We start from the raw sequence: 25,190 nt of genomic DNA, 5'->3' as shown, positions 1-25,190 counted from the left end.
TTATTAAATCATTATTTACTTTCTGATCTGGATCAGTAATATATTAAATAGTTTAAAGGACTGAATCAGAGATAATGTTTATATTCCCCGAAGATAGTCGTTCCCAACCGGGGGATTACAGCCCATCAGGGGTTCAGGTCATCAGATAATTTAATATTCATATTTCTGGTACAAACGATTTTGTGAATTAATGGGTTCGTTCACTTCCTCTAAACACCCTTAAAGCTGCACAAATAATTTGTTTTCTTCCTTGTGGTTGTAAACCATAGCGAGAGACAAGTTGACATTTTAACCCATGTCTGTCCAGATTCATATAATATCTGAATTTGAAGGAATCCTAATGTGTGTTCACATGCTTAGCCGAGATTAGTGTGACCAATTTAGTTTCAAATGTGAAATATTTTCAAAATCTCCCCTTGGCACAGTGAAGTTGACCTTTGACCTTTAAGATCTAAAATTTCCTCACTTCATTGTTTTTTCCTGTTAGACATTTGCATGACATATTTGAATAATTAGCGTACGGATTCTTGAGTACTTCTTTGGTTCCCTCTCACTGCTCTCATCAGTCTTAATTTCAGCTGTTTTCAGCAACAACAACAAAAAGCTCCAATAAACCTGCTGCACTATAGCTGCTCAACATTAAACTGATATGTTTTAGTTTGGATGATGAATTTTGTGTTTTTAATGCTGATGACTAACAGTTGTGCAGCTGTTGCAAAATACACCATGGGCTAATACTGACACACTGGCAAACTGTTTTAACTGTTGGTTTAACAGTTTCTATCAGAGCTCGAGTGTGAGCATCCGCACTTTGCTGCTTCTGCTGTCTCTCTTTTCTCGATTCTAAAGGTGTTAGTTTCCACACGCTTTTCAACACAGACATTAAAAACCTGGCACAGGCACCTACAGAGGATGCGTGCGCCTGTCTGAGATTTGTTTTAATGGTTTTAACAGGGAAGCAAATGACACTGAAGGCAGTTGAAGTTTGGCTTTAACTCGGGTTTGTGGAATCCTGAGAAGATGACGGGATTCAAGTCTGTCGTCAACAACGTGAAGATTGAAACGGCTACTCTAAAATTCAGTCATCTACAAATATCCCTCTTTATTTGGTACTGCGTGGCTGTTTTAACCCAAAACACTGATGTACACTACTATTACTTTTTCAGTCAATAGATTAAATTCTCACTTTCACCATCCTGGGACAAACTCTTCTGAGAATGAAGAGCAGGCTCAGTCAGAAACCAGAGTACCTTTAGTAGATATAACACAATAATACAGAAAACATGCATTTGTCTAAATTTGATTAAATCAGGTCTTAATCCACTTTTAAAAGCTTTTTATCAGATTATATTTGTTTATCGGGGGACGTTGTAGGTGGGGATAAAACATATAAACAGCAGGTTGACTCAAACCACAGTCAGCAGCATCTGACTGTTATAATGGTGCTGCTGCTAGGCACCATAAATACAACCCAGTGTCGGTACGTCCTGTGATTGTGGCCTTCGCCTACGCACTCGAAACCCTGACCACTTTCTAAACCTTTTTGATTGCACATTGCACTGCTCCCTCCTGCGTTGCATAAAGTCAGTTCTTCTAAACCTTTCTAAACAGGTGCAGATTGAAGACAAGCAATCTTTCAGAATCTTAACCACAATTGTGTGTAAGTGTGATTGTGTGATTGTGTGTGTGTGTGTGCGTGTGCACGTGTGCACGTGTGCGTGTTTGTGTGTGTGTATACCGTACCTCCTGACAATATGTCACTGGCCTTGGTGGCGTCAAAAGGAAACCATTTGACGTTCGGAAAAAGTTTGTGCTCTACTTCTGGTTAAAAATACGCAATATAAAAGCAGAAGAAGGAAACAGGCGCAGACTGATTGACTCAAACACGGAGAGTTTGGTACAGTTTGTACAGCAGAGCACATGTTTTATTTGTGAAACCCAACAATGTATGAATTTGTGTCGTACAGACTATAAACTGAAGTAACCCTTTTACTGTTATAAAGAAATTTACAAACAAAAAGCATTGAGTAAATTGCTTTGATCACTAAGATCAGAACTGAAAGAAGACCGATATTCCCCTCTGCCATTATTGTTATGCATCTAATGTTTCGTAAGATCTACCACAATAATGACACGACGAAACATCTAATTTTTTACCATGACAGGCCATATATAGTATTGAAACTCAAAAAAGGAAACAAAATGAGTGTTACTGAGTCAGTTTTGTACATTTTCACAATCAGCAACATCCTGCTACCCCGAACCTCTCAGCGATCTTCTGTTTTTTTTTTGTTACACTGCTTCGCTGTAGTTTCATGAAGCAGTGTTTTGTTTTATGAAGTTATACTACTGTAAATAATTACAAGCTGTTAAATGGGGTTTGAAACTTATCGAGATGTGACAAAACTGAGGAGAGAAAAGTGATAAAAAAGAAAAAGAAAAAGAAGAAAGGTGGATGTGAGCAGGATGTGGTAACCGAGTGTAGGGTGGTAGTTATCAGTCCTTATAGTTGTGTCAGCTGTCCTCCTGGACGGGTGGAAAATACAATAACATGATCCCACAGTTGGGACGCGTGTCTCAGGATGTGAACGGCAACTGCAATTGTGTGATTATGATCCATCCACTCTGTTTCCACATGCTAGGTTCTGGCTGTGCGACTGCAGCTTTGGAAACTAACATTTGAGTTTCATTCCACCATGTACAGAAACTTTCCACCCTTCTGTGATGAAATAGTGAAGCAACTTTTACCCAGAGCCACGGCAATACACCCTGCTTTTACCCTGACAGATGAATGATGAATTAGTTTTTGTGAGCAGCAGGGGGATTAAAGAAAGAAGATTGTCTGTGTTTACCAACAGCTGATGAATATTTGATTTATTGGTGGCCGCCTGGAGTCATTCAGACTCTATCATGACTCCCCGGGGTGGGATGACTGCAAATCAGTGGCTGAGAAACACGAAAACATAGCAGCAATCTACGTGTTTCATGCTTTGAAAGTGGCTATCTATGCTAGATTTGAGGATAAATGTATTAAAGGGACAATCTGGGGATTTATTATTGCAAAAAGAAAAGTATTTGTCTTTGAATGTTACAACAGACTTGGGCTCTATTCCATACCTGGTGTGAGTCGAGCACTGGAACCTATATTTTCCATTATGCAGCTCAGTCGTGTCTTTTGTCACTGTCAGACAGCCTTTCCCTCCGAAACGCCTCACTTCATCCAAATCACACACCTTCAATTTTTAATGCAGGTTTATTCGGAAAAATCTGGACTCTCACGCCAAAAGCTGAAAGCTCTTCTCTGAGCTGAGAGATTACACTCGAGAATTATTCTGCAGCTGTTTTCCAAATGAATCCGTTTCAGTGTCACATTTTTCCTTGCCTAGGTGTCTTGGGTTTACGAGCCACAAAAGACAAGTTGTCTAGGAAAAGATCGTGGTTAATTCTGGGTAAGTTTAATGTGCTCTGTTATTTACGCAACTAACTTATATTATTTAAAAGAAATCCACATTGACTTTTACATGCTCAAGGACTTCTGTGTGAAATTCCTGTTTGTTCCATCCAACCATTCCCAACCTCCAATGTACCTGGACTTTATCACTCTACTTTGTCACATGACGTCCTTCTTCAACCCTGGTCCTACATGCGTGTACTTTTCACGCCTCGGGGAAGCAAAACGTGACACTGACACGATGTCCTCCATTGGACTGACTGGTGTTACACACATTTGGGCGATATCGGGCTGTGTTTACATGGGCTGAGCTGACACCTCATTTGTAAAATCAACGGAATGACCACTAAAAAGATGCTTTGGGAAATGTGTTTTTATTTTTTAATATGTGCTTTTAGTAGTGTTTCCCTTTTATGTCATGAAAAGTTGTGTCCAGTGAGAGGAGCTAACCCACATTTTGTGACATAACACGAACGGACTTTTAAGAAAATGCACACACACACACACACACACACACACACACACACACACACACACACACACACACACACACACACACACACACACACACACACACACACACACACACACACACACACACACACACATTGAGAAGCACAATTGTAAGAACTAAGCATCCACGTACTGTATGTAGTTCTTAAAGTTTATTTATGAACAAAAGCTTACACATCAGGACAGAAACTTTGTAAAAGGAAAATTGGGGTTAAAGCCTTTGTTACGTCATGTTTCTGTACTGGTGCTGCAGGTAGTCGTCCACAGATGGATTCATTTAGATTGCACTGATCAGCCATTTTGTACATGTACACGTATTGTGGCAGTGAAAAAGTGCTCTGGGGAATATTTCACTTTTTGCTATTTTTAATCAAAAGAGAACGTGTTTCACTTTCCTGCTCACAGTTCCCCAGTACAAAGTAAACTGAGCTGCAACCATCAAGCTTTCTCAAAAACGGTGTAATGATCACTGCTACTTGTTGGCTTTGTAAAAATAACATTCTCCCTCTGACAGATCGCAATTTTCCCACACAGTTCCTCCTTTTGGATGACTGATGGCCACAATGGGCAGACGTCCATTAAGTGCATGTGGGATTCAGGCTCAGCAATATGCCAATATGAGCGCATGCACACAACCACACACACACACACACACACACACACACACACACACACACACACACACACACACACACACACACACACACACACACACGCACACACACACACACACACACACGCACGCACACACACATGCTGATGCCTGGTGATTCAGACATTATTTATCTTTCTGATAATCTCTTTCAGGATGCTGAAGGGATATGAGCTTGTCTCATCTCAGCCTCTTCCTGCCTTCATGTGCGTATGATTTGCTTGTCTCCATGTCTCTCCTTGTTTGTCTCCGTATGCCTGGCCTTCTGTCTGGGTGAATATGATGACAAACGATGGTGGAGAGTCAAGAAAACCGAAACAATGAGAGACTGAAAAGGGAGGGAACAGAGGTCACGCCAGCTCACTGTGAATGCCTTGAGAATGTGCAACCATCCACATGCAACAGGAACACATAACCTCTAACCTATATCTAGGGGGTGGGGTGGTTGTTTTTTTTATGTTGCTTGGTAACCATGACAATATATACTTTACATTTCCTCCTATCTAAATCCGGTACATTTACTAAGCGTGTTCTCACTCTAGATGACTTACTGTTTCTTTTCAGTCCTCTCCTCCACTGCTGCTGGGTTTTGCATGTTTGTTAATGTGGCTTTTTTTATTTTGCTTGGTAACCATGACAATATATACTTTACATTTCCTCCTATCTAAATCCGGTACATTTACTAAGCGTGTTCTCACTCTAGATGACTTACTGTTTCTTTTCAGTCCTCTCCTCCACTGCTGCTGGGTTTTGCATGTTTGTTAATGTGGCTTCTCCCAGAGCACAATTCAACTGGTGGTTTGTCCTCTGCCTAATAACGATTGTCCAATCACATCTCAGCAACTGTAACGATGATTAGTAGAGTTATCAAACTTTAGGTTTTTCCTCCTGCAGAAGCAATGTGTATGGAGCGATAATCCAGATATATAGCGGAGGAGCGTAGGGCTTTATTTTATTTGTATTTTTTTTTAAAACACAGGAGCAATACCTCAAGGAATTGGTTAAACAAAAGGCCAGAGATCACAGTGCGAACTAGTTTGTGTTAAGCTAAAAAAAAAAAAAAAGAAAAAAAGGTCAAGACCAGCATGTCTGATGTGTAGTATTTCCCCCGTGTGTGGGAGCTATGGTCGGAGTTCAGGCTAACATCATGGGCTCTGTCTGGAGATGTTTCACACCAGCAACCCTAATGTTAACCTGAATGCCATTTAAGTCAATTAGTCCTTGTGTGTTACATCAGTTAAGGTGAAAGCAAACTGTTAAGCAGCAGATCAAAGTCATGTTACAGTAAAATAACAGCCAGATCTTACAATTTGTCTTGCGATATTTATACATTTAACTGCCCAACAGTAACTGAAGCTAGCCAATGCTCAGCAAATCAGAGTAACCCAATATTTAATCGAGTTGTCCTCACTTATTTTCTCATTCAAGAGGTTATTTCTTAATGTGTGGGGTGATTTAGTTCAGAGCTGTGTCTCGTTATTTATTCAAAGCTCCATTTAATGGTGTGTTACCAAGTGGTTTCCTCTGAACCACAAACTGTGGTCTTGCAGTAGATTTCAGTTTAATAGAGGTCACCCTGCTCACTCTGTCTCCAGTCTGTTTTCTTGCTGTCTGGGGGCGGTTTGAGAAAATACAGTGTTTGTTAGTAGAACTAGGTGAAGGCTGAACATTGAGGAGGGAAAGGAGGAAAAGTGGGAGGAGATGCAGAATAAGAGTTGGGGGAGAATGAGAATGGATATAAGATTACTTACTGGCAAAACTAAAAGTACAGCAGCAGCTGTTTAGACTGAGTGTTAGTCATTGCCCTCTCTTCAGTCTCTGTTCCTCTCCCCCCCCCCCTCCTCTCTGTTTCTGCCTCTCATGAGACTTTTGTGAATAGCTCCTGAAAATGGAGGCCACTGAGAAGTAGAGGCAAAAGTGAAAGACAGCGTGGACAGACTGGGGGGGGGGTTTGTGTGTTCAAGCAATGTGATACGGTGCCAGTGTGAGAAATGTGTCCACATGAAAAGATATGGAGTGAAAAGAAAAAGAGCACGAAAGAGTGGAGAGGGAGACAAGGCCACACAGATAAGTGAAAGGGAGGGAAAGAGAAAGAGAGAGAGAGAGAGCGAGAGAGGAATCAAAGGGAGATTGAGGCGTGCTCAGACAGGACTCTGAAAACTGAGAGAAAGAAAGCTGGTGAAGGTTCACTGAGTTGTTTTTTTTCCTGCCTCACTTGAATATTCTCGACAAAAAGGACAGATCTTTGAAATGATCCATTTTTGTTTTTAAATCTAATACTTTGTGGATTTAAATGGACTTTGGACTAACGGTACATCTGAAATACATTTCATGAACTTTTTTGTGAGAGGACCTACACTTTTAGTCACAGGACAGCTGTCAGATTTACAATTCATTCATAGTTCTGATAGTTGTGAGGTCGTCATCTGTGAGGGACTATCGTTCGCCTTTGAAATGGAGTTTGGGAAGGAGCTGCTTATTCTTGGTAAGTCTATCAATGAGAGCTCAATGTGTCTGCGCACATGTGTGTGTGAGTGTATGTGACTGGGTGGGTGTGTAAAGGCTGACAAACGATAAAAAGTATAGGGAAGTTTAGAAATCTAATAAGTTGGTCAATGTACTTCTTTATTTTATCGAATACACAGTTTCCTATTTGAATCTGTAAAATAATGTCATATCCTTGAATATTCTGTTTGAAGAAAGAGAAATATTTATATTTTAAAGACTTAATATCAATATAATTACAAAAGTCAGCTGTGAATTTATGTGTCTGATAAAAAAAAATAACATGGACATCCTGTATCTTTCAATATATATTACATTTCCATTTTTTAAACAGAAAACTAAAAGAAAAATTACAAATTCAATGTTGTTGCACAATGATATATATTTCATTTAATAGATGAAACTGTTAAATTTGAGTGTAATACTGTAAATACACTAGCTATGATGTTTTTGTTAATTTGACAAATATCTCGTAAAGTTATGGAAGTTCTCACATTCATTTTTTTTTTTAAATCAATGTATCATATAAAAATAAACATTAGTAACTTGTCAAAATATATATATTTTTTAATTGTAAAGAGCCATAACTACTAAAGTGAACACTGGCCTGCAGCTGCGTTTTCTGGTGGTTGTAGAAGGAAGTCAGATTGACTGAAAACCTTACTAGAGTGACCAGATCCTCAGGAAGTCACAGTAAAATAATCCCAGGCCCTGAATGACCTGTCGTGGCATGCAGATGTCTGATTGCACAATGAGTCACTGCAGGAAGTCCTATTTCACCATACCACAAAAGTACCTCGGTGTACCCATGTTCTGCTGGTGCCACGAAGGTGCACCACGAACAGTGGTTCCTCTATCTCAGTCCGAAAATGTAGGCCACAGTAGGTCACACTAAAGTTTTTCTTCAGTCAGTTTTTGCACAGTTGTCATAGATCATAGTATGTTGACCAGCAGACGTTTTAGTCCTTGATCACATCACTCTTTGGTTTTCTTTTCACAGGAATTGTGAATTGTTTATTGCTTGTTTGGTGCTCAGTATAACAATAGAGGAATTATCACCTATGTCTGCAGTTTACCACTTTGCTTCAGGGCAGTTTTGGTTTTGGTTTAATTCTGGCTCACAGTTTCATGGTTTTTGGTTTGAACTACTCTCATCAACCTCGTTTATCGGCAGTGACAAAAATAAGACAAAACCACTGTGGGCTCACCACATACTACCATCTTGTGACGAGAATGTAGCAACATTCACATGCTACTCTCTGATATTGTGATGTAATGGTAAATTTGTCAGCTAAACAGTCTAATGTTTCCCCTGGGAGTCGGTGGAGACCAAAACAGATCTAAAAGAAGAGTAAATAACAACTTTGTCAAGTTGCCTGTGACAACACTCCAGATGAATGCTCATGTCGTTATGTGTCTGCTGGAAATGTGTAAAAAGAAAACTGCTGGCTGATAAATTACTTTTGACAACTTTATAAGATGATAATATGTGTGTTGAATTTAGAGCCTATTGCATTGTGTGTGCACAATGTCAGGCACCAATCATGCTTTTTTTCTTTAGATCATAAAAGTGCTGTGTCAAATGCTTTGTTAGACTACAGCAGAACGGCTGCATGTGATGTGCCTGAGTCTCAGTTCCTATATAATATTAGGATGTCAAACAAAAACTGATTTGTTTTATAAGTGATCAATAATTGAGCATTATGGCAACAACAAACAAAAATAAAACGACCTATTTTTTCCAAAGGTTAGCAGACCGGTTTAACGATGCCCTCCTCATAATGTGTATTAAAAATCCTCTGCTTGGAACGGAAATGTGAAGTTCAATCATCTCATTAAACTTCTTAAAATTAGATCTCCACCTTCATCAAAAGTTACAGAATACAGTGAACCCTCGCTATAACGCGGTTCACCTTTCACGGTCTCGCTGCTTCACGGATTTGCATCGTGCATTGTGTTCTGCATTCTGATTGGCTAAACAGTCTCTCCGCTTCTTCTCTACCTGTTTGTCAATAACGTTGCGGTTTAATATGTACACGTACGTAAAACAGCTTGCCAAATTAAAAATAATCGATGGTGGCATGTCGGTTTATAAGAATCTTTTTGCCCAGAAGAAAAAAGAGCGACAACAACTACCGATAACTATGTTCTTCTCTCGAAAAACCACACCTGCACCGCCGGCTTTAGAAGAAAGAACCGCTGCAGAGCGGAGTCAGGATGCAGCGGCTCAGTCAGAAGAGCAGTGAAATACACAGTCACTATTTGTCCTACTGTACTTTGTATTTGTTTTCATAATCATTTTTCATTTCCTCCCGTTCTAATCCAATGACTCGGGTCGCAGTGGGGCGGTGCCGATCTCAGCAATTTGAAGCCTTCAGTTCGTATTGATGATTCAAATTATTATTTTACAGTACAGTAGTTATTTGTTAAAAAAAAACATTTATACAGTACTTTTATTTGTTAAACAAATGCTTGGGCCTGTAAAAAGGTTTTGTTCTTTGGTTTCAATGTATTATGGAGTATTTCATTGTATAATAATTGTAAAAAAAAAAAAGGTTACTACTTCACGGATTTCACCTATCACGGTCTCTATTTGGAACGTAACCCCCGCGATAAACGAGGGTTCACTGTATACAAATATATTTCATTTTAAAAAGTTTAACTGGACACGAGATATCTCTTACTTCACAAGTCCATTCTCAGTGTTTGTGCTCTGGAGGCCTCTGTTTTCTCACAGCACACTTCTATGAATTAAATACTAAATCCAAACTAGTTGTGATGTCACAAATCGTGCTCATAGGCCCGCACCTTTAAACCAGATTTTCACCAAGCACAGAGAAACTACCTAACCTAAAAAAAAAAAAAATTTAAAAAAAAAAAAAATTCCCCTCAGGGATTAATAAAGTAACTACCTAACCTAACCTAACCTAACCTAACCTAACCTAACCTAACCTAACCTAACCTAAACTGCACTTTCAGCAGATGATTGTGAGAACAGCCTTTAAAGTGTCAAACTCTGTGCATACAACAATCTGCATAGAGAAGCTCAAACAAAAAACTGCAGGAACATGTTGAAAAGACATGTTTCTGTCTTTTATTAGTGAACGCGAGCTCTGTCAGCAGGAAGAGAGACAGATCGAGATGCAGCTTACAGTTTAGAAAGAAATATGAAGAAAAAGAGACATACAGTGAGAGCAGTGTAGGAGACACACAACTGTTCTCATTTACCGCTGTGCACTAAAGTCGGCTGTGAGCGGAGGATAAAGTTACTCTTTGAGTACATTCAGGCCTTTTTTCTATATCCACGGTTATTTCATCCTATAAGTAGTCACACTGTTCCACACACTCACTGTCGCTGTCAAACTGTGGTTTTGCTGTGGGGTTGCTGCCTCATCACACAACAACAGAAGGCTCTTTGTGACCGAAGGAGGGAAACACAGACGAGGGATCTGGGAATATTAAACACCATGTGTATGTGGTGCTGTTTTCTGCCTTATCGGTGACTCATTGGTGAGAGAAATGTGACTGACGTATGTCACACTATGTTCTGTGTTCACCGCATTTGCTCAACGTGTTAGCATGCCTGCATTTATTCAGCATGAAGCACGGAGTACAGTGGAGGCAGATGGGAACGTCGGTTTTGTGGAAATTTGTTCAGACTGCGTGTAGGCCTATAGAGGAACATCAGACAGAGTAAAATCCATGTTCCCACTTTTATGTTCAGCATCGTAAGCCCAAAATTTCAGTTATTATACTTGACAAGGGCTTTAGGAGCTGTGACAGCTACCTTGTGGAATATTTGAACATACTGAGCATTGGTGGTGATGGAGGAGTGTCATACGCTGTCCAAACCTTTATCATAAGTTACTCTCGACGTTTTGATAGTTTTACTGCATTGCTGGGTTTATTCAGGTACATTTATCAGTCCTATAGTAGTAGTTCTGTAGCTTAAAATTCCCCTTTAGCAAGTAGCCCTTAAGAAAAGTATAAAAATCACTGCAGGTATCTTTTGACATAAGAATAAAAAGCGTGATTGTTAGAAATCGTGGATGAGGTCAGCAGCAAAACTGCATGTGTTATTATTCTTCAGAACCAAACATTAAACACTCATTTGGTAGTTTAATAAGCACACCCACATAAAAACAACAGCTTGTAAAACCTTGTAGATGTTTATACCTTCATGAAGAACATATTTTTTTGCTTTTGTTGATTGTGTTGCATTATCGAGAGATATTTCTGATATTTTCTCCTCGCTGTTTATATCAGTGAGGCAACTACATTTTACAAACGGCAGTAACTTAGTCTAACGTCAATTCAATAACAATACAAATGATTAAAAAGTTAAATCGTCATCTCTCTAAAAGAATTTGAAGTTGAATAGAACAATTGTTTTAAAGGTCCTATAAATTGCAGGTCTGTCGCATTAGACGACATTAGTTATGCATAGTTTCAGTTGGTCTAAGTGAACCACCACTGTGCGCTGGGTCTCATGATTAGTCTCAAATTTTCCCAGATATTTCGTCATCATCTGTAAAGTGGAAAGTCACTTGATCTGTTCAAATGTCCCTTCGCCCTCACTGTGGATTTCTTCTCATTGTAAGATTTGTTGGCCTGTGAGATTCATTGTGAAATGAAACTAATTGGTCTTTCTCTCCTTCTCTACAGTGCTCGTGTGTGTGCTGGGAAATAATGCCTCTGACTGTGGCAAAGGTCACACGTTAGCTGACAAAAACTGTGTTGGTAAATCTGCCATTACCTATCATTTTAACTCTCTCTTTTTTCTGTTCTGTTGTTTTCTTGTGTTGTTTTCACATATGTGCAAGACAAGAACTCTTAGACACAAATTGTTTTGCCATTGTGCAATACCATGTACTGAAGTTTACCAGTAAAAGTAGTTTTTTTTTTTAAAGACATTCCCCTTTCCATTTTAGGCAGTAAAGCTCATATCCAGAGCAGATTACAATGAAAACAACAGTAAAAGAGGTTTAAATTCTTAGATCACCACAATTTTGGCAACTGGTTAAACATATAAGAGCTCTGAGGTGGAGCTCTGAGAAAAACAGCTAAAGAGAGAAAAACACTGTCACAGCAAACACTGTTTTATTACGTATTGACCTGTATGTTTTATGTCTCGAACCTACAGATATTAATGAGTGTGAAAACATGGCAAATGGATGTGGAAATCACACAATCTGCTTCAACACCAATGGCAGCTACTACTGTCAGTGTCAAAAGGGATTCATAAACACTAATGGGCAATCAAACTTCACAGTGGTGGAAGGAGAGTGCCAAGGTGAGTGTGTGTGTGTGTGTGTGTGTGTGTGTGTGTGTGTGTGTGTGTGTGTGTGAATGTGTATGACCAGAGTTCATTCACGACATGTTCCTCCAGTCGCTCTTAAAACTTCCTTCGCTTGGTTTCCTGTCAGATTACAATGAGTGTCAAAGTAATGGCAACATCTGCGGTCGTAAGGCGACCTGCACTAACGTGATTGGGAGCTTCAACTGCACCTGCCGTTTTGGGTACGTCAGCGGCAAAAACAGCAGCATCGCCCCAGACTGCGAAGGTGAGTGGTGCTTTTTATGTCTATTCTTTTTAGTGATGGAAAAAAACTAATTAGTGAAAAAATAGGGCCTGATTGAACAACTGGCCAGACATGGGGGCGAGGGGGCGTGTTTGCAGGCAGGAAGAGGAAATTAAAGTTTACCAAAGTGTCTGCACTTCTTTCTGCTTCTCAACCGATAGAGATATGTTTCACCTTCTCCCAGACTTTACCAAGTAAAGCAGCAGCAAAAACCCATGAGAGCTCCTGAATGCATTTAATAGCTCATAATTTCATAGAAATGACGGGAGAATGTGTTTTTTTTTTTGTATATATAGATTTTTTTTGTATATTTTATATTATGTAGTGATTTTATAAGGACATGGGCAAATTTTTTTCACCTCCAAGTAAAAGCAGAATAACTCTGAAAGAGTCTGCGACCTCATAGTTTCTCTTCCCCCACTGAACCTTTCCTAAATGAACATCTGCCGGTCCTGAACTGATCTTGCAACAGTCATACATGCTTTTGTTTCATCATGATTCACCTATTACAACACCGTGTACTCGGACTTGATACACAAAGCCATCTCCTGCCTCCTACCAGCTCTAATTACAGCTTCTGAAATGGCACAACAACAAAACATCTCACGACACTGTTTGCCGGGAAATTTCACAAGCGTCTTTAAGATCCCTTTTCTGGCACGAAGAGACTCACATGACTGTGATTACATTGTACTGATGTTTATTCCATTATAGCCCAGAGAAATACCTTCTATAATCAGATTTGTTTCTTTCTGCCCCATCAAAGGCAGACAGTAAAGCTATTCCTTTAAACATGAAATTAGACTAACAAATAAAGATCATCTGCTTTTTACAAATGAGCAAAAGAAAAGTTGCACGTCTCTGGAGGAATGTCAAATATTACTTATGCCTCTGCTTTCTATCCCCACATAGATGTAGATGAATGCAATGAAGCTCAAATGAAAGAAGAAGACCTGTGTGGAAGACAAGGAGCATGTAAGAATATTAACGGGAGTTACGGGTGCATTTGTGAGCAAGGATACACCAATTATGGCAGCGAAAGGACACCATGCTCAGGTGAGTCTGAATTATCCACCATTTCACATAAAATGCGCATTTCATGGCTTTTACTTCCTCATATGAAGCAGCTAACTCAACTCACACCCTCATTGCATTAACTTCCTAACACAGACGTCCTTGTATTTGCGGTGTCCCAATTTTTACTTGTACCCTCACACGCATGTTATTGCAGAGAAGAGATGAAATGTAATTTATTGCTTCCTCCGAATGCAACACTGTCTAAACATGACAGCTGTGAAGTGTTACTTTCTGGTTTGAACCTCAGTTTCCTCTTTGCTCTACTTTCTGTGTTGAATAATCTGATTCCACATGATCTGCAGTGTTTATGTCTCACAAGATGATGTTGATGAGTTTCTGTTCGGTGCTGCTGCTTTGCAATGAAGATCCTATCACACTCCTCTGCTTTAACTGCATGCCTGTAGTCTGGTATCAACAGGTGTGATCATGATCTGATGTTTCACTCTGTTTCATCCAGAGATCAACTGTGACAGCTTCGGCGGGTCGGCACAGGTACGTTTCATGTTTGGATACAAAATAATTCACGATGAATAATAAAGAATAAATAGCAAATTGGACCAACTGCAACATTCAGACATATGGTAAATGTAATGAGCTCCTATAGTGTGTTGATTGTCCCTGTTGTCTACATTTAGGCAGCTCAGAGGTCAGTGTTTGTTATTGGCCAACAATCCAGGGTCCAGTATCCTACAAAAGAGCCTTTCTCTTTTACTAGACCCCCCTATGGCCCTGCAGGGTTGACTATGCATGAACTTTAGCATAGGGCAAGCTGAACAGTCCCATTATTCTCTCTCTGTCTGTCTCCCAGTCGCTTGGAGTCCTGGCAAACATATTGTCCATGATGAGAAACAGCTGTTTGGCTCTGTCTAACCCGAGTGGGGATGGTGAATGGAAGGCTAATGGAGAAGCACTACTGGAGGTCAGAAAAAGATTCAATACACACGTATTCTTACACCACATGTAAACACGTATTGTATTCTCACTCCCGCTCCTGTGTCCTGCATCTTGAACAGAACCTTCTCACAGCGACTGATGGGATTCTGTCCCCTGGACTCCTGGAAAGCAGTGAAGGTGTGAGCGAGCTGCTCACTACAGTGGAGAACTCTATTTTACTCATTGGTCCTCAGCTCAAAAGAGACCGCACCACGATAGACACCGCAGAGACAGGTAAGATGTTTGAACTCACATCTGCACATCTAAAAATAAGCTCCATTTCCCTGTATGATGATGATGATGATGAACATCAACTGTGCAAAGTGGGAGTTTACCATTTGAAATGGATTTGTTTCTTGAATAGAGGCAGAGATTGCTGTTCAAAGGGGGAAAACCCGACCCACAGGACCAATCTATTTGGCCAATGAAAACGCTTCTCTCAACACTGACTGGACAACTGCAGCTGGGACGGGAACATATCCTGGTAAACCTCTTCTCTTCTCTTCTCTTCTCTTCTCTTCTCTTCTCTTCTCTTCTCTTCTCTTCTCTTCTCTTCTCTTCTCTTCTCTTCTCTTCTCTTCTCTTCTCTTCTCTTCTCTTCTCTTCTCTTCTCTTCTCTTCTCTTCTCTTCTCTTCATCTATAACAGAATCACACTCTGATTGTCTTTTGCAGGTTTTGCTCTGGCTGCCCTGTTGAGCTACAAGAATCTTGCGAAATCTGTGAACAAGTCATTTGAGGAGCTTAAAGGACATGAAAGAGACGATGTAAATCCCTCCTTTCAGGTCTTCTCTAGAGTTGTGTCTGTTGTGGTCTCCAATCCATCCACTCAGAAACTGAACAGCTCGGTCAACATCACCCTCAGGCATCTACAGGTAGTCCCACCTGAGCTAAAGTCCTTTCACTGCTCCGACTTTGACCAGTGTGTTACTTCTTTTGATTCTTACAGTCAAAACAATAAGAAGATACAAATAAAACATACAGCCTGTCTTTGGTTTTGTTTGTATACTAGGACTTAGAGGAGTCCTCTGAGGTGAAGTACATCTGTGCATACTGGAATGAGAGGGGGGCCTGGTCCACAGATGGTTGCGATCAGCAGCACTCCAATGCCACACACACTGTGTGTACATGTGAACATCTGAGCAGCTTCGCGGTGCTCATGGCCCTTTACCCTATGGAGGTAAGACAAACATTCACAGCTAAATACAAGGTCCATTTCACATAGACATTTAGTCGGAAGTATTATTGGTGAACAACATCATCAAAAATAGCTTTCAAAAGTCAACATGGATTTCTTTTAAATTACATTTTATCCAAACCATGACTTTTTCCTGAACCTAAACTGTGTGTTTTTTGGTGCCTAAACGTGCAGCACCTTTGTTGTTTGTTTTACATCATTGGTGTAATAAAGCGTGACACTAACACAGTAACCTAGTGGAATGAAAGGTGTATTACAGGCTTTGCCATGACACCAGTTTGGTTTTCGCATGGGTCATTTTGGACCATTTGCAGATTAAAGATGTACTTCAGAGGTATAAAAAAACTATCATTTTAAAAGAACATAACTTGAAATTACAACACATATTGTAAACTATATACTGTTTTTAGCAAAGAAAAAAAAACCTTGATAAAAAAAAAAACACTATTTGCTACCTCTCTCTCTCTCTCTCTCTCTCTCTCTCTCTCTCTCTCTCTCTCTCTCTCTCTCTCTCTCTCTCTCTCTCTCTCTCTCTCTCTCTCTCTCTCTCTCTCTCTCTCTCTCTCTCTCTCTCTCTCTCTCTCTCTCTCTCTCTCTCTCTCTCTCTCTCTCTCTCTCTCTCTCTCTCTCTCTCTCTCTCTCTCTCTCTCTCTCTCTTTCTTTTTTTTTGCTAGCTACTGACGAACTGGTTAGACATTATTTAGCATGTAAAAACCAGATATTTCCAAAACTTCTCGGCTGCTCAGGAGATGGTGTAGCTTTACTAATGAAAGTATAATGTACAATGAACTTGCTTGTCTCTTTGTCTCTCTCAACCTTTCACCTGCAAAACTAACCCATAAGGTTTCACATCGGGACCTTGACGTGTCTTCTCTTCTAGCACACCTTTGGGCTCTTGTTGGTGACCAAGATAGGGCTGGCCCTCTCTCTGGTGTGTCTGGTACTCTGCATCCTGACGTTCAATTTCTGCCGCTCCATACAAGGGACCCGCACCACCATCCACCTGCACCTCTGTATCTGCCTCTTCATGGCCGACCTCATCTTCCTGGCTGGCATTTCGAAAACCACACCAGTGGTATGTTTGTAAAAAGTACACTTTAGTCACATGAACTGCACTAATTTCACTTTTAACCTTTTCCCTAATAAGAACGTAATTTGATAGTTACAATTAGTTGACCTGTTCTTCTCATTGGGGTGTTTCTTGCCCATCTTAAAATATTAAGAACACCATGACTGATGCTGGTAGCTAAATCTTTATTTGCTAACTATATGCTCACAACAACATCCCTTGCCACAGAGGAGCTATAGCCCACTGGAGAATCTGCGTTAAACCAGGGTTAACATGACACTGATCTTCACTTACTAAAAAGCAGGGCCTTCTTCTATTAAAGCTCAAACTCTTCGTATCTAATTTTACAACAGAATAAAGCTGGAATTTTGCTGAGGGGAAAAAAAAAAGGGAACAAGATGTTGTTCGAAACTTTTTCAGACAACATTAGAGCTGAAAAGCACAAAATGACAAAAGGGAAGTTTGTTAGTAGCAGAAAACAAAAATACCTGCTTATCAGCAACACAGTTTTGGGGAACTTGTACTATATTTTATGCAACTTCATACATTTATTAATGTAGTTGTTACTTTGTTGATCAAAATTTTGCCTTTTTATAAATTCAGAGCAGTTTCCTTTCTAGTTTATAACATTTAAAAATTAACCAAAATGAACAAATAAGCCGAGGAAGTAGCAGTTTTAACGTATGAAAGACGTCTATGTATTGTGTTGCAAAGATTTCTACTGAATTTAGCATGCTAACCAGATAGCTCCGTCCTGCGTCATCTTGTAATACCACTGCGCACCTCAACGGGCTCAACAGCCGAATAAACTGTAGGACACAATAGGACCAGACAGCAGACACTTTGACAGTCAGACTGAGGACAGACTGCCTAGACGCTACAGTGACTTTCTGCCTCCTCTTAACGTACAACGTGGTATTACGAACTGGGCCTTAATCTTACATATTTTACCTTTAAGTAAAATTACCTCCAACATGCTACAATATTAAATTATTGCTAAAACATCACAATCAATAGTTATAATTCAGTAATTTTTGTATTTGATTAACAATATAAATGACATGTTTTTACTTAATACATTTTGTAAATAGGACTTTTAACGATGTTCTACTTGTACGTCTTAAATTAATCAGTATGAGTGTAATCTAATTGACATCAGGATAATCGATAATAATAATAACAATAATAATAGTTGCTATTCCAAGGATTGTCTTAATCAGTTTACTGCAGTGACAGCATCCTCTCTGATCTGTTCTCTCTCCACGTGTCACATTACAGGGCGGCTGCAGGTTCGTTGCAGCGATGCTCCACTACTACTTCCTGGGCGTTTTCTCCTGGATGCTGTTGGAAGGCGTGCAGCTGTACCGTATGGTCGTCCTGGTGTTCAATGCCACCATTCGGCCCCTCTACCTATATGTCACCGGCTACGGTGTGCCTCTTGTTATCGTCATTATATCTGCCATCATTAGACCAAAGCACTACGGCACTGCAGAACAGTAAGTGTGCAAAGAAAGCGTTAAGTTGGTGGAAATTGCTTGTTTGTTGTGTATAGAGAGCAAATAAGAGACGGAGACAGAGGAAGTTTGTGTCTTTGTGCATGTGTGTCTGCGTCATAGCAATGACATCAGTGGATTATAGACACACGGGCGGTTATCTATGTCGGTGAGGAAAGGCAGACCTGTTTGTTAACAAGAGTTTCCTTCCTCCCAAATGTAGCTGCTGGCTGTCTCTGAAAGATGGCCTCATTTGGAGCTTCTACGGCCCCGTGTGCTTCATCATTGTCCTGAATGCTCTTTTCTTCATCATCACTGTCTGGAAGCTCGCCCAGAAGTTCACCAGTCTCAATCCAGACTTCTCCAAACTGCACAAAATCAAGTCAGTGTGTATTCTTATGTGTCTGCATGTGCAACAGTGTGACTTTTTTTTGCGTGCTCTGTTGCTGTTATAATGTGTTAAGTAATCTTACCTCAATTTTCTCCACTGCACAACAAAACCCAGAGGCCCTTGGCACATCTGGCATTATTATTCGGCCTGTTTGATGTGATGACAAGTGGCCAGCTTTAGGTGCACACCTGGCTTCATCACACCTCTCCACGTGCATCTCCAGTGACCACCTGTGATTGGATCTCATTTCCTCACTTTACATTACATAAACACATACAAGTAAATGATCAGATGAACACAGAGGAGCTAAAGCAACAGGCATGTAAACACAATGAAACATAATGTTAATGCGATATCTATCAGAAATGTATGATGCATTTTATGTTCGTAAATGTCTAAACACAGTTCAGTGAGTTTGTAATTCACAACATGAACCGTCAAGACCACATCAGTTAGGGTAAGATTATTGAACGGTTCCAGTAGGTCGACCTCTGCACCGTGGTGGGTAAATGATCTGTGTGAGCGGACGACAACCCCTCCACGGTTAGAGGGGATGATGTGTGTCTGACATAGGACGAGGTAAACAAAGAGAAAAAAGCTAAACACAAACTGGCATGCAACTTCTGCTTTTGATCACTTAACAGCTGCTTTACCGCCTCGAATTTGCAGTTAAATCTCTCCCATTGTCTGTACAGTTCAGCTGCGTTTTACAGAATCACGGGGGAGATTTTTATGGTAAAAAAAAAAAAAGCAAACAGAGATCATCAGGTGTAAGAACTGTTTGAGTGGAGGGGGAAAAAAAAGCCTCCAAAACGAACAAACCTGCACGTTACGTTACTGTTACGTGACGGTAACATGTTGAAGCACCAGGTCAGATAACGAACACAGGAACATGGTAACAGGAGCTGCATCTATTTCTATTGCTTATTCAGAGGACTGCATCTGGGTGGTGGCCCTTCAATGTGACCCACACTGTTGCACTCACACTGGAGTTATATGCGTCCCAGACCACCGCCCAGTGTGGTCTAAGCAGATCGGATCTCAATGCATCATCATTGCATCCCGGGCGCGTTCACACCTGTACTTTAAGCTGACAACTTGCGATCGGCTCATCCAGGATCAGAAGTGGTGTGCTGAGGGGGAAAAGTAAAGCGTATATCGATTCATGCTTCGGGATGAAGAACTGTTTTAATGGAAAGAGTTTGAGCTGAGGAAAAAAAATGTAGGGAATGTTTTCATTGTATCGATTCTGCTCTGCTACTGAGGGGCCTACCACGCGCGCTACCCCACCCTCAGCCCGCCAACCCTGTCTGTCTACAGCATGCTCATTTTGTTAATCCACTCATAGACACTGCACAAACGTGTGCAACTGCAAAACACATCTGAGTCACAATGAAAACAGTGTCCGTCGTTGGATGCACTTACTTCATCTAATCAGTGACGCTTAATTTAGTCCAAGGAATGTGGACAGTGAAGTTGTTTTCTGAAAGCAAGCCAGCACGAAGTTTTTCCAGTTTAGAAAGAGTCAGTACGCATTCGATTCAAATCCAGAGGTTTTCTGTGGCTTCTGTCAGTGGAAAAATAAGTATCGTATCCACATTTCAGATTCTCAGCTGATTAATGGATTGTTGGTTAAGGTGGTGAATCTGGAAAGAACTACTTGCTGATCACAGTGAATACTACAAAGTGTACCAATGCAGAGTAGATTGACAAAACAGTTTTTTAAAATAGTATACCTCTTTTAATAGACTGAAAACTGATTTTAAAACAAGTCTGTCCTGTTGCTGCTTTCCTGAGCAGCCAACGCTGTTTTTCTTTCTTTTCATTCTTCGGAGGTTTTCCAGACACTGCAGTGGTAACTGAGTCATCCATGTGTAATAATTCTATCATTATCTGTTTTCCTTTTTACTGACCTCTGCATCACATTCTCCTTCTATCTCCGCAGAGCTTTCACAGTAACAGCTATAGCCCAGATGTGTATTCTGGGTCTGTTGTGGGTGTTTGGGGCCTTCTTGTTCAGAAAAGAAGCAATAGTGGAGGCGTATATTTTCACTATCCTCAACAGCCTGCAGGGTGCACTGCTCTTCCTCATGCACTGCCTGCTGTCTAAACAGGTAGGATTCAGTGTCTGTGTGTGAGTGGGAAGCTTGGTGTGGACATTAGGCTGAGAGAGACATTAACACAATAGATAAAATCAAAATCAATTAAAAAATGGGAAAAAGTGGGGATAAAGATGGTAAATCGGATCGATATGGTTGTTGACAGCAGCATATTTTTTTATCCTGATGTTCTGCTGCCCTCTGCAGGTGAGAGACGAGTACGCCCATTTCCTCTCCTGTATCTGCACACAAGAGAAGAAGAGGTACTCAGACTTCAGCAGCACAAATCCCTCCAGCAGTCAGTCACAAGTAAGAACGCAGTGATTTCACCCACCGTCATTTTCTCAGTCTGTCACAGGGTGTTACTACATTTACTTACTCAACTACTGCCCTTACGTTCTGAAGTAAAAGTAATATGGATCTCTAAAAATGCTCCCACTACAAGTAAATGTCCTTCATTTATAATAACTAAAATGCTTGCGGAAAATAGCTCATGTGTGTGATATATTAGTAATTATTAGTAATTATTTTTCTGTTTTAGCAGCATAAATCAGAGGTGTCATGTGATACTTATTAGGAGCGAAAAGAAGGAAAAAGGATTTAAGATTTACAAAAAGATTTTACAAACACATGTTCCAGGCACTTGAAGACACATGGGGAAATTCAGTCCAAATATATAAAAACCCAAGGTTAATTACGAACAGAAGATTACAGGATTTGACATGAGGAACTTTACATTTCACAAGAGCTTAACATGAAGAATGTTGACTTGAATTTAAGCGAATATATAGCAGCTGACTTATACACGAGTAATGCTGACGGACTGGTTAGAGAGGAGCTCGAGAGGCATGCGCAGACTGGGAGACGGGGAACAGGTGAGATGGGCGTGGCAGACCGGAGGCTGAGCCTGTCTAGAAACAGGCTGAAGACATCTGGTGGGTAAACACAGGGAATGACACAGAAAGAAAAAAACAAAGGAGAAGTAAACAGACCAAAACCAGGACACTACCCAAATGATGCTTTTTGATAAGGGACCATAAGTCCCCCCCCCCAAAAAATACTAGTTTAGTCTGTGTTCCATTTTAATCGTATCTTTTTAATGTAAAATCAGAAGAAGTATTCGGTAGCACAAAGTGAGAATATGCCAGACTTTTACTTGTAATGGAGCATTTTTACATTGTGTTAGGTCATTGCTACTTTCTCTGAAATAATTATTCTGTTTCTGATCATGTGGTTTGTTTTGCTTTAGGGTGTGCGGAGTGGGCAGAACACAGGAGAATCCCAAATATGAGGAGCTCATATCTTTTATTCTTCTCCAAAAAACAGACTATGTCACCGTTAGCCTATGTGGGTCAAGTTGTCCCTGCCTTTAAGGATCTGAATCACTTGAAGTAAAAATTCGGTCTTTTTTAAAAATTCTGTCACCTATTTAAACTGTGTTTTACAGTGTTGTAATGTAGCAGTAACTCTAAACTCATAGGTTGGACCCAAAATAAATCAGTTGTTAATTTATCTATGAGTTTGAGAAGCAGTAAAACTGTATTTCTGATGCACTCAAGTACCCTATTGTTTCTGAGTTTACGAAAATATTTTCAAACAGGGATGTTTTACAAAATGAAACATCCCTCTTATCGTTAAGGGTCACACAACAGATATGTTGGGAACTGCTGCGTTAAGCAAATATGTTGCTAGCCATTGTAGCAACACCTCAGGCCTTTCAGGCACTAATGGAATTCAATGGGATCACATTTTTTTACAACACAAAAACCATCAGCAGAAAACATCCAACAATATTAGTAGCATCATCTACTAATGAATTACATTATGGATCGTAAAGTCTGGGATTTACCTCATGCTTTTTAGTTATTTTCCTGACTGATAATACTCTGCACTCACTGCAGATCAAGTTGTATTGGTAATGACAGATTTTTTTTTTCAATATGAGTATTAAATAATATGATAAACATGTTGTTAATGTCACAGCAGGCAATAGGAAGTTAGCCAGTGAAGGTGTTCATTCAGGAGCTCTATAAGTGAAAGTGAAGCTCTTTCATTAGCTGATCGGTTCATCCAGAACATTTCCCAATCATAATATAAGCTGTATTCCCTTCTGAGTGATTCAAATTCATACTAATATCAATATATTTATTTCAAAGTGCAGATGATAAAGTCTACATTATGTAGGCTAGAAGTAAATATGAGCACGAGCAAGCAGTTTGCACTGTATTTTTTATTTCTACGTATAATTAAGAGTGTCTCTTTTTTTTCTTTATTGGATCTTCACAGAGGATATTTGTTTTCATGTACTGTATTATCAGCCTATTCTTATGGGAGAGAAACAACCGACTGATGATGAAAATTACCCAATAAGTGCCTCTGAGTTTCCTCATGTTCCCATGTGGGCTCCTGCAAGGATTTTTATGTCTGCTGTTTCTCTGAGCTCAAACAAAATAAGTGATTTTTTTTTTTTTTTTTTAAATCACTTGTGGCTATTTTTAAAGAATCTGTCTTGGTTTACAATTAAGCTGTGCTTTTTTTCCCCCCCACTGATGTATGTGAAGTTTTTTTTTCTTATTGTTGAAATTGTAAACCAAGAAAAAAAGATCTGGGACAAAATTACTGCTTGGGCAATTAACAAAAACAGACACACCCTATCTGATAAGCCTGCAGCTTCCTGCAATCAAACTGTGTGTTTATGGAATAAATTTCCATTTTGTTATTATGTTCTTATTATAGCTGTTTGCCTGTGCCTCCACACATTGTTAGTGACTATATTTGATGAAGTCACATCCCTGAAATGAGGACTTCAGCAGTAATGGGAGCTGTACAGACTTGAGTTTGTTTATTTCATCGCACTTTTAAGTTGTAAAACTGATGGTCCAGCATATGTTCACTTCCATAGTATATGTTATAATCAAGAAGACTTGGGAACCAGTCTCACTTACAGAACCGGAACAGTTTACATGTTGTAAAAACATGTTTTTGTATTTGAATTTGAATAGTAGTAGATCAAACTTGTCAAAGACATTTTCAAAGGAAATGATTTTAAATCAGCCTTTTCATGTGATTGGTTTTGTCTCTGTTTGTTTAGATTTAAATTGCGTCTCCCCAAAATCAAAGCCATATTTGTGTTGTTTTTAACAACTAAACCGTTCTTTGGTTCATAAGTGTGACTCCATTTTTTATGAACATCAAAACCTTTTATTCATGCATTGCAAACTGTATTTTTATGTGAAAAAGCTACATGCAGCTTTTTGTGAATGTAAGAATTGTTGTTAGAATATACTATAAGCTATATGAACTTATTTTTTTACTTTGTTTTGTTGTATGTTATTCGGTACTGTTTTCTTTAAAGATTATGCACCTCAAAATCTATTAAAGCTTCAACTTCATCTGGAAAATCTTGAAAGTGTACTATTTATTAGCATTAGTCGCCATCAGAAAGATGCTTGCACGGACAGACAGAAAGAAAGATTTATAGATAAACAGATAGATTCAAAATTTTTATGTTGAATATTAGAAATGGGACATATGCTGTAATTATTTTTTAACAAAATGCATACAGAAAAAAAAAAAATCTTTGTTGTGTAGCTGCTAAAAAAAATTGCAAGAACTCACCCACTTACTTTTGCATCAGTGAAAGACATTAAGAAATGTTTGTGGACCTCTTATGATATCACTTCAAAGGGATTTTTTTTTTTTTTTTTTCAAAAGTTAGTTTAGATCAGCGCACTGTGGACCAGTGCTCACCAGCAAATCCACATTTCACTCTTTAGTATATCATGACTTTTTCTTTAGCACTGACACTTTTAACTTTGCAGTCTGTCCTTTCTATATCAGGTAATTTGGACAATTCATAAAAGGCCCGAAATAAACTACATTACCCAGGGGGCACTGCGTGATGCTTACCTGTTCCCGTTCTGGCCTCGCTGCTTCTCTCTGCAGCCAGACAAAGTAACGTTACATTAACCTTATAATAATGTTGGCCTGGCTCTTAAAGGACACAAACAGAACATGGACAGAGACGATGACACAGCAGAGCCTTAAAAGACAAATCCTACCCAACAAGTAGCTAGAAAATGCAGACCAGGAGCAGAAAGCTAATGTTAGCTCAATGGCTAAAATAAAACCTGCAGATGCAATTCAGTTGAACACCACAACATGCTGTTGCCATTTCTGTAAGTAATGTCAACATCTTGTTGTTTGTGCTTACAAAAATCGTGCTTACT

General features: G+C 39.6%; 1 protein-coding gene across 1 annotated transcript; it reads left to right on the top strand.

The window, feature by feature from the left end:
• Window positions 1-6,605: 6,605 nt before the first annotated feature.
• Window positions 6,606-24,362, top strand: LOC138630344 (adhesion G protein-coupled receptor E5). The gene is made up of 17 exons (XM_069714603.1): window positions 6,606-7,101; window positions 11,787-11,861; window positions 12,265-12,414; window positions 12,548-12,685; window positions 13,616-13,759; window positions 14,238-14,272; window positions 14,589-14,699; window positions 14,794-14,947; window positions 15,078-15,197; window positions 15,387-15,586; window positions 15,724-15,891; window positions 16,790-16,984; window positions 18,257-18,474; window positions 18,695-18,853; window positions 20,808-20,976; window positions 21,169-21,270; window positions 22,211-24,362. Exons 1-17 carry the CDS (start codon window positions 6,948-6,950, stop codon window positions 22,250-22,252), a joined length of 2,334 nt encoding a protein of 777 aa, XP_069570704.1. The 5' UTR covers window positions 6,606-6,947; the 3' UTR covers window positions 22,253-24,362.
• The last annotated feature ends 828 nt before the right edge of the window (window positions 24,363-25,190 follow it).

The sequence above is a fragment of the Brachyistius frenatus genome, unplaced genomic scaffold (genome assembly GCF_029030835.1).
Source record: "Brachyistius frenatus isolate BFR_SWC_R1_liver_20210118 unplaced genomic scaffold, ASM2903083v1 Contig_132, whole genome shotgun sequence".
Taxonomy (NCBI): domain Eukaryota; kingdom Metazoa; phylum Chordata; class Actinopteri; family Embiotocidae; genus Brachyistius; species Brachyistius frenatus.
The sequence above is the reverse complement of the archived record's forward strand: the minus strand, read 5'-3'. Positions and strand labels throughout refer to the sequence as shown.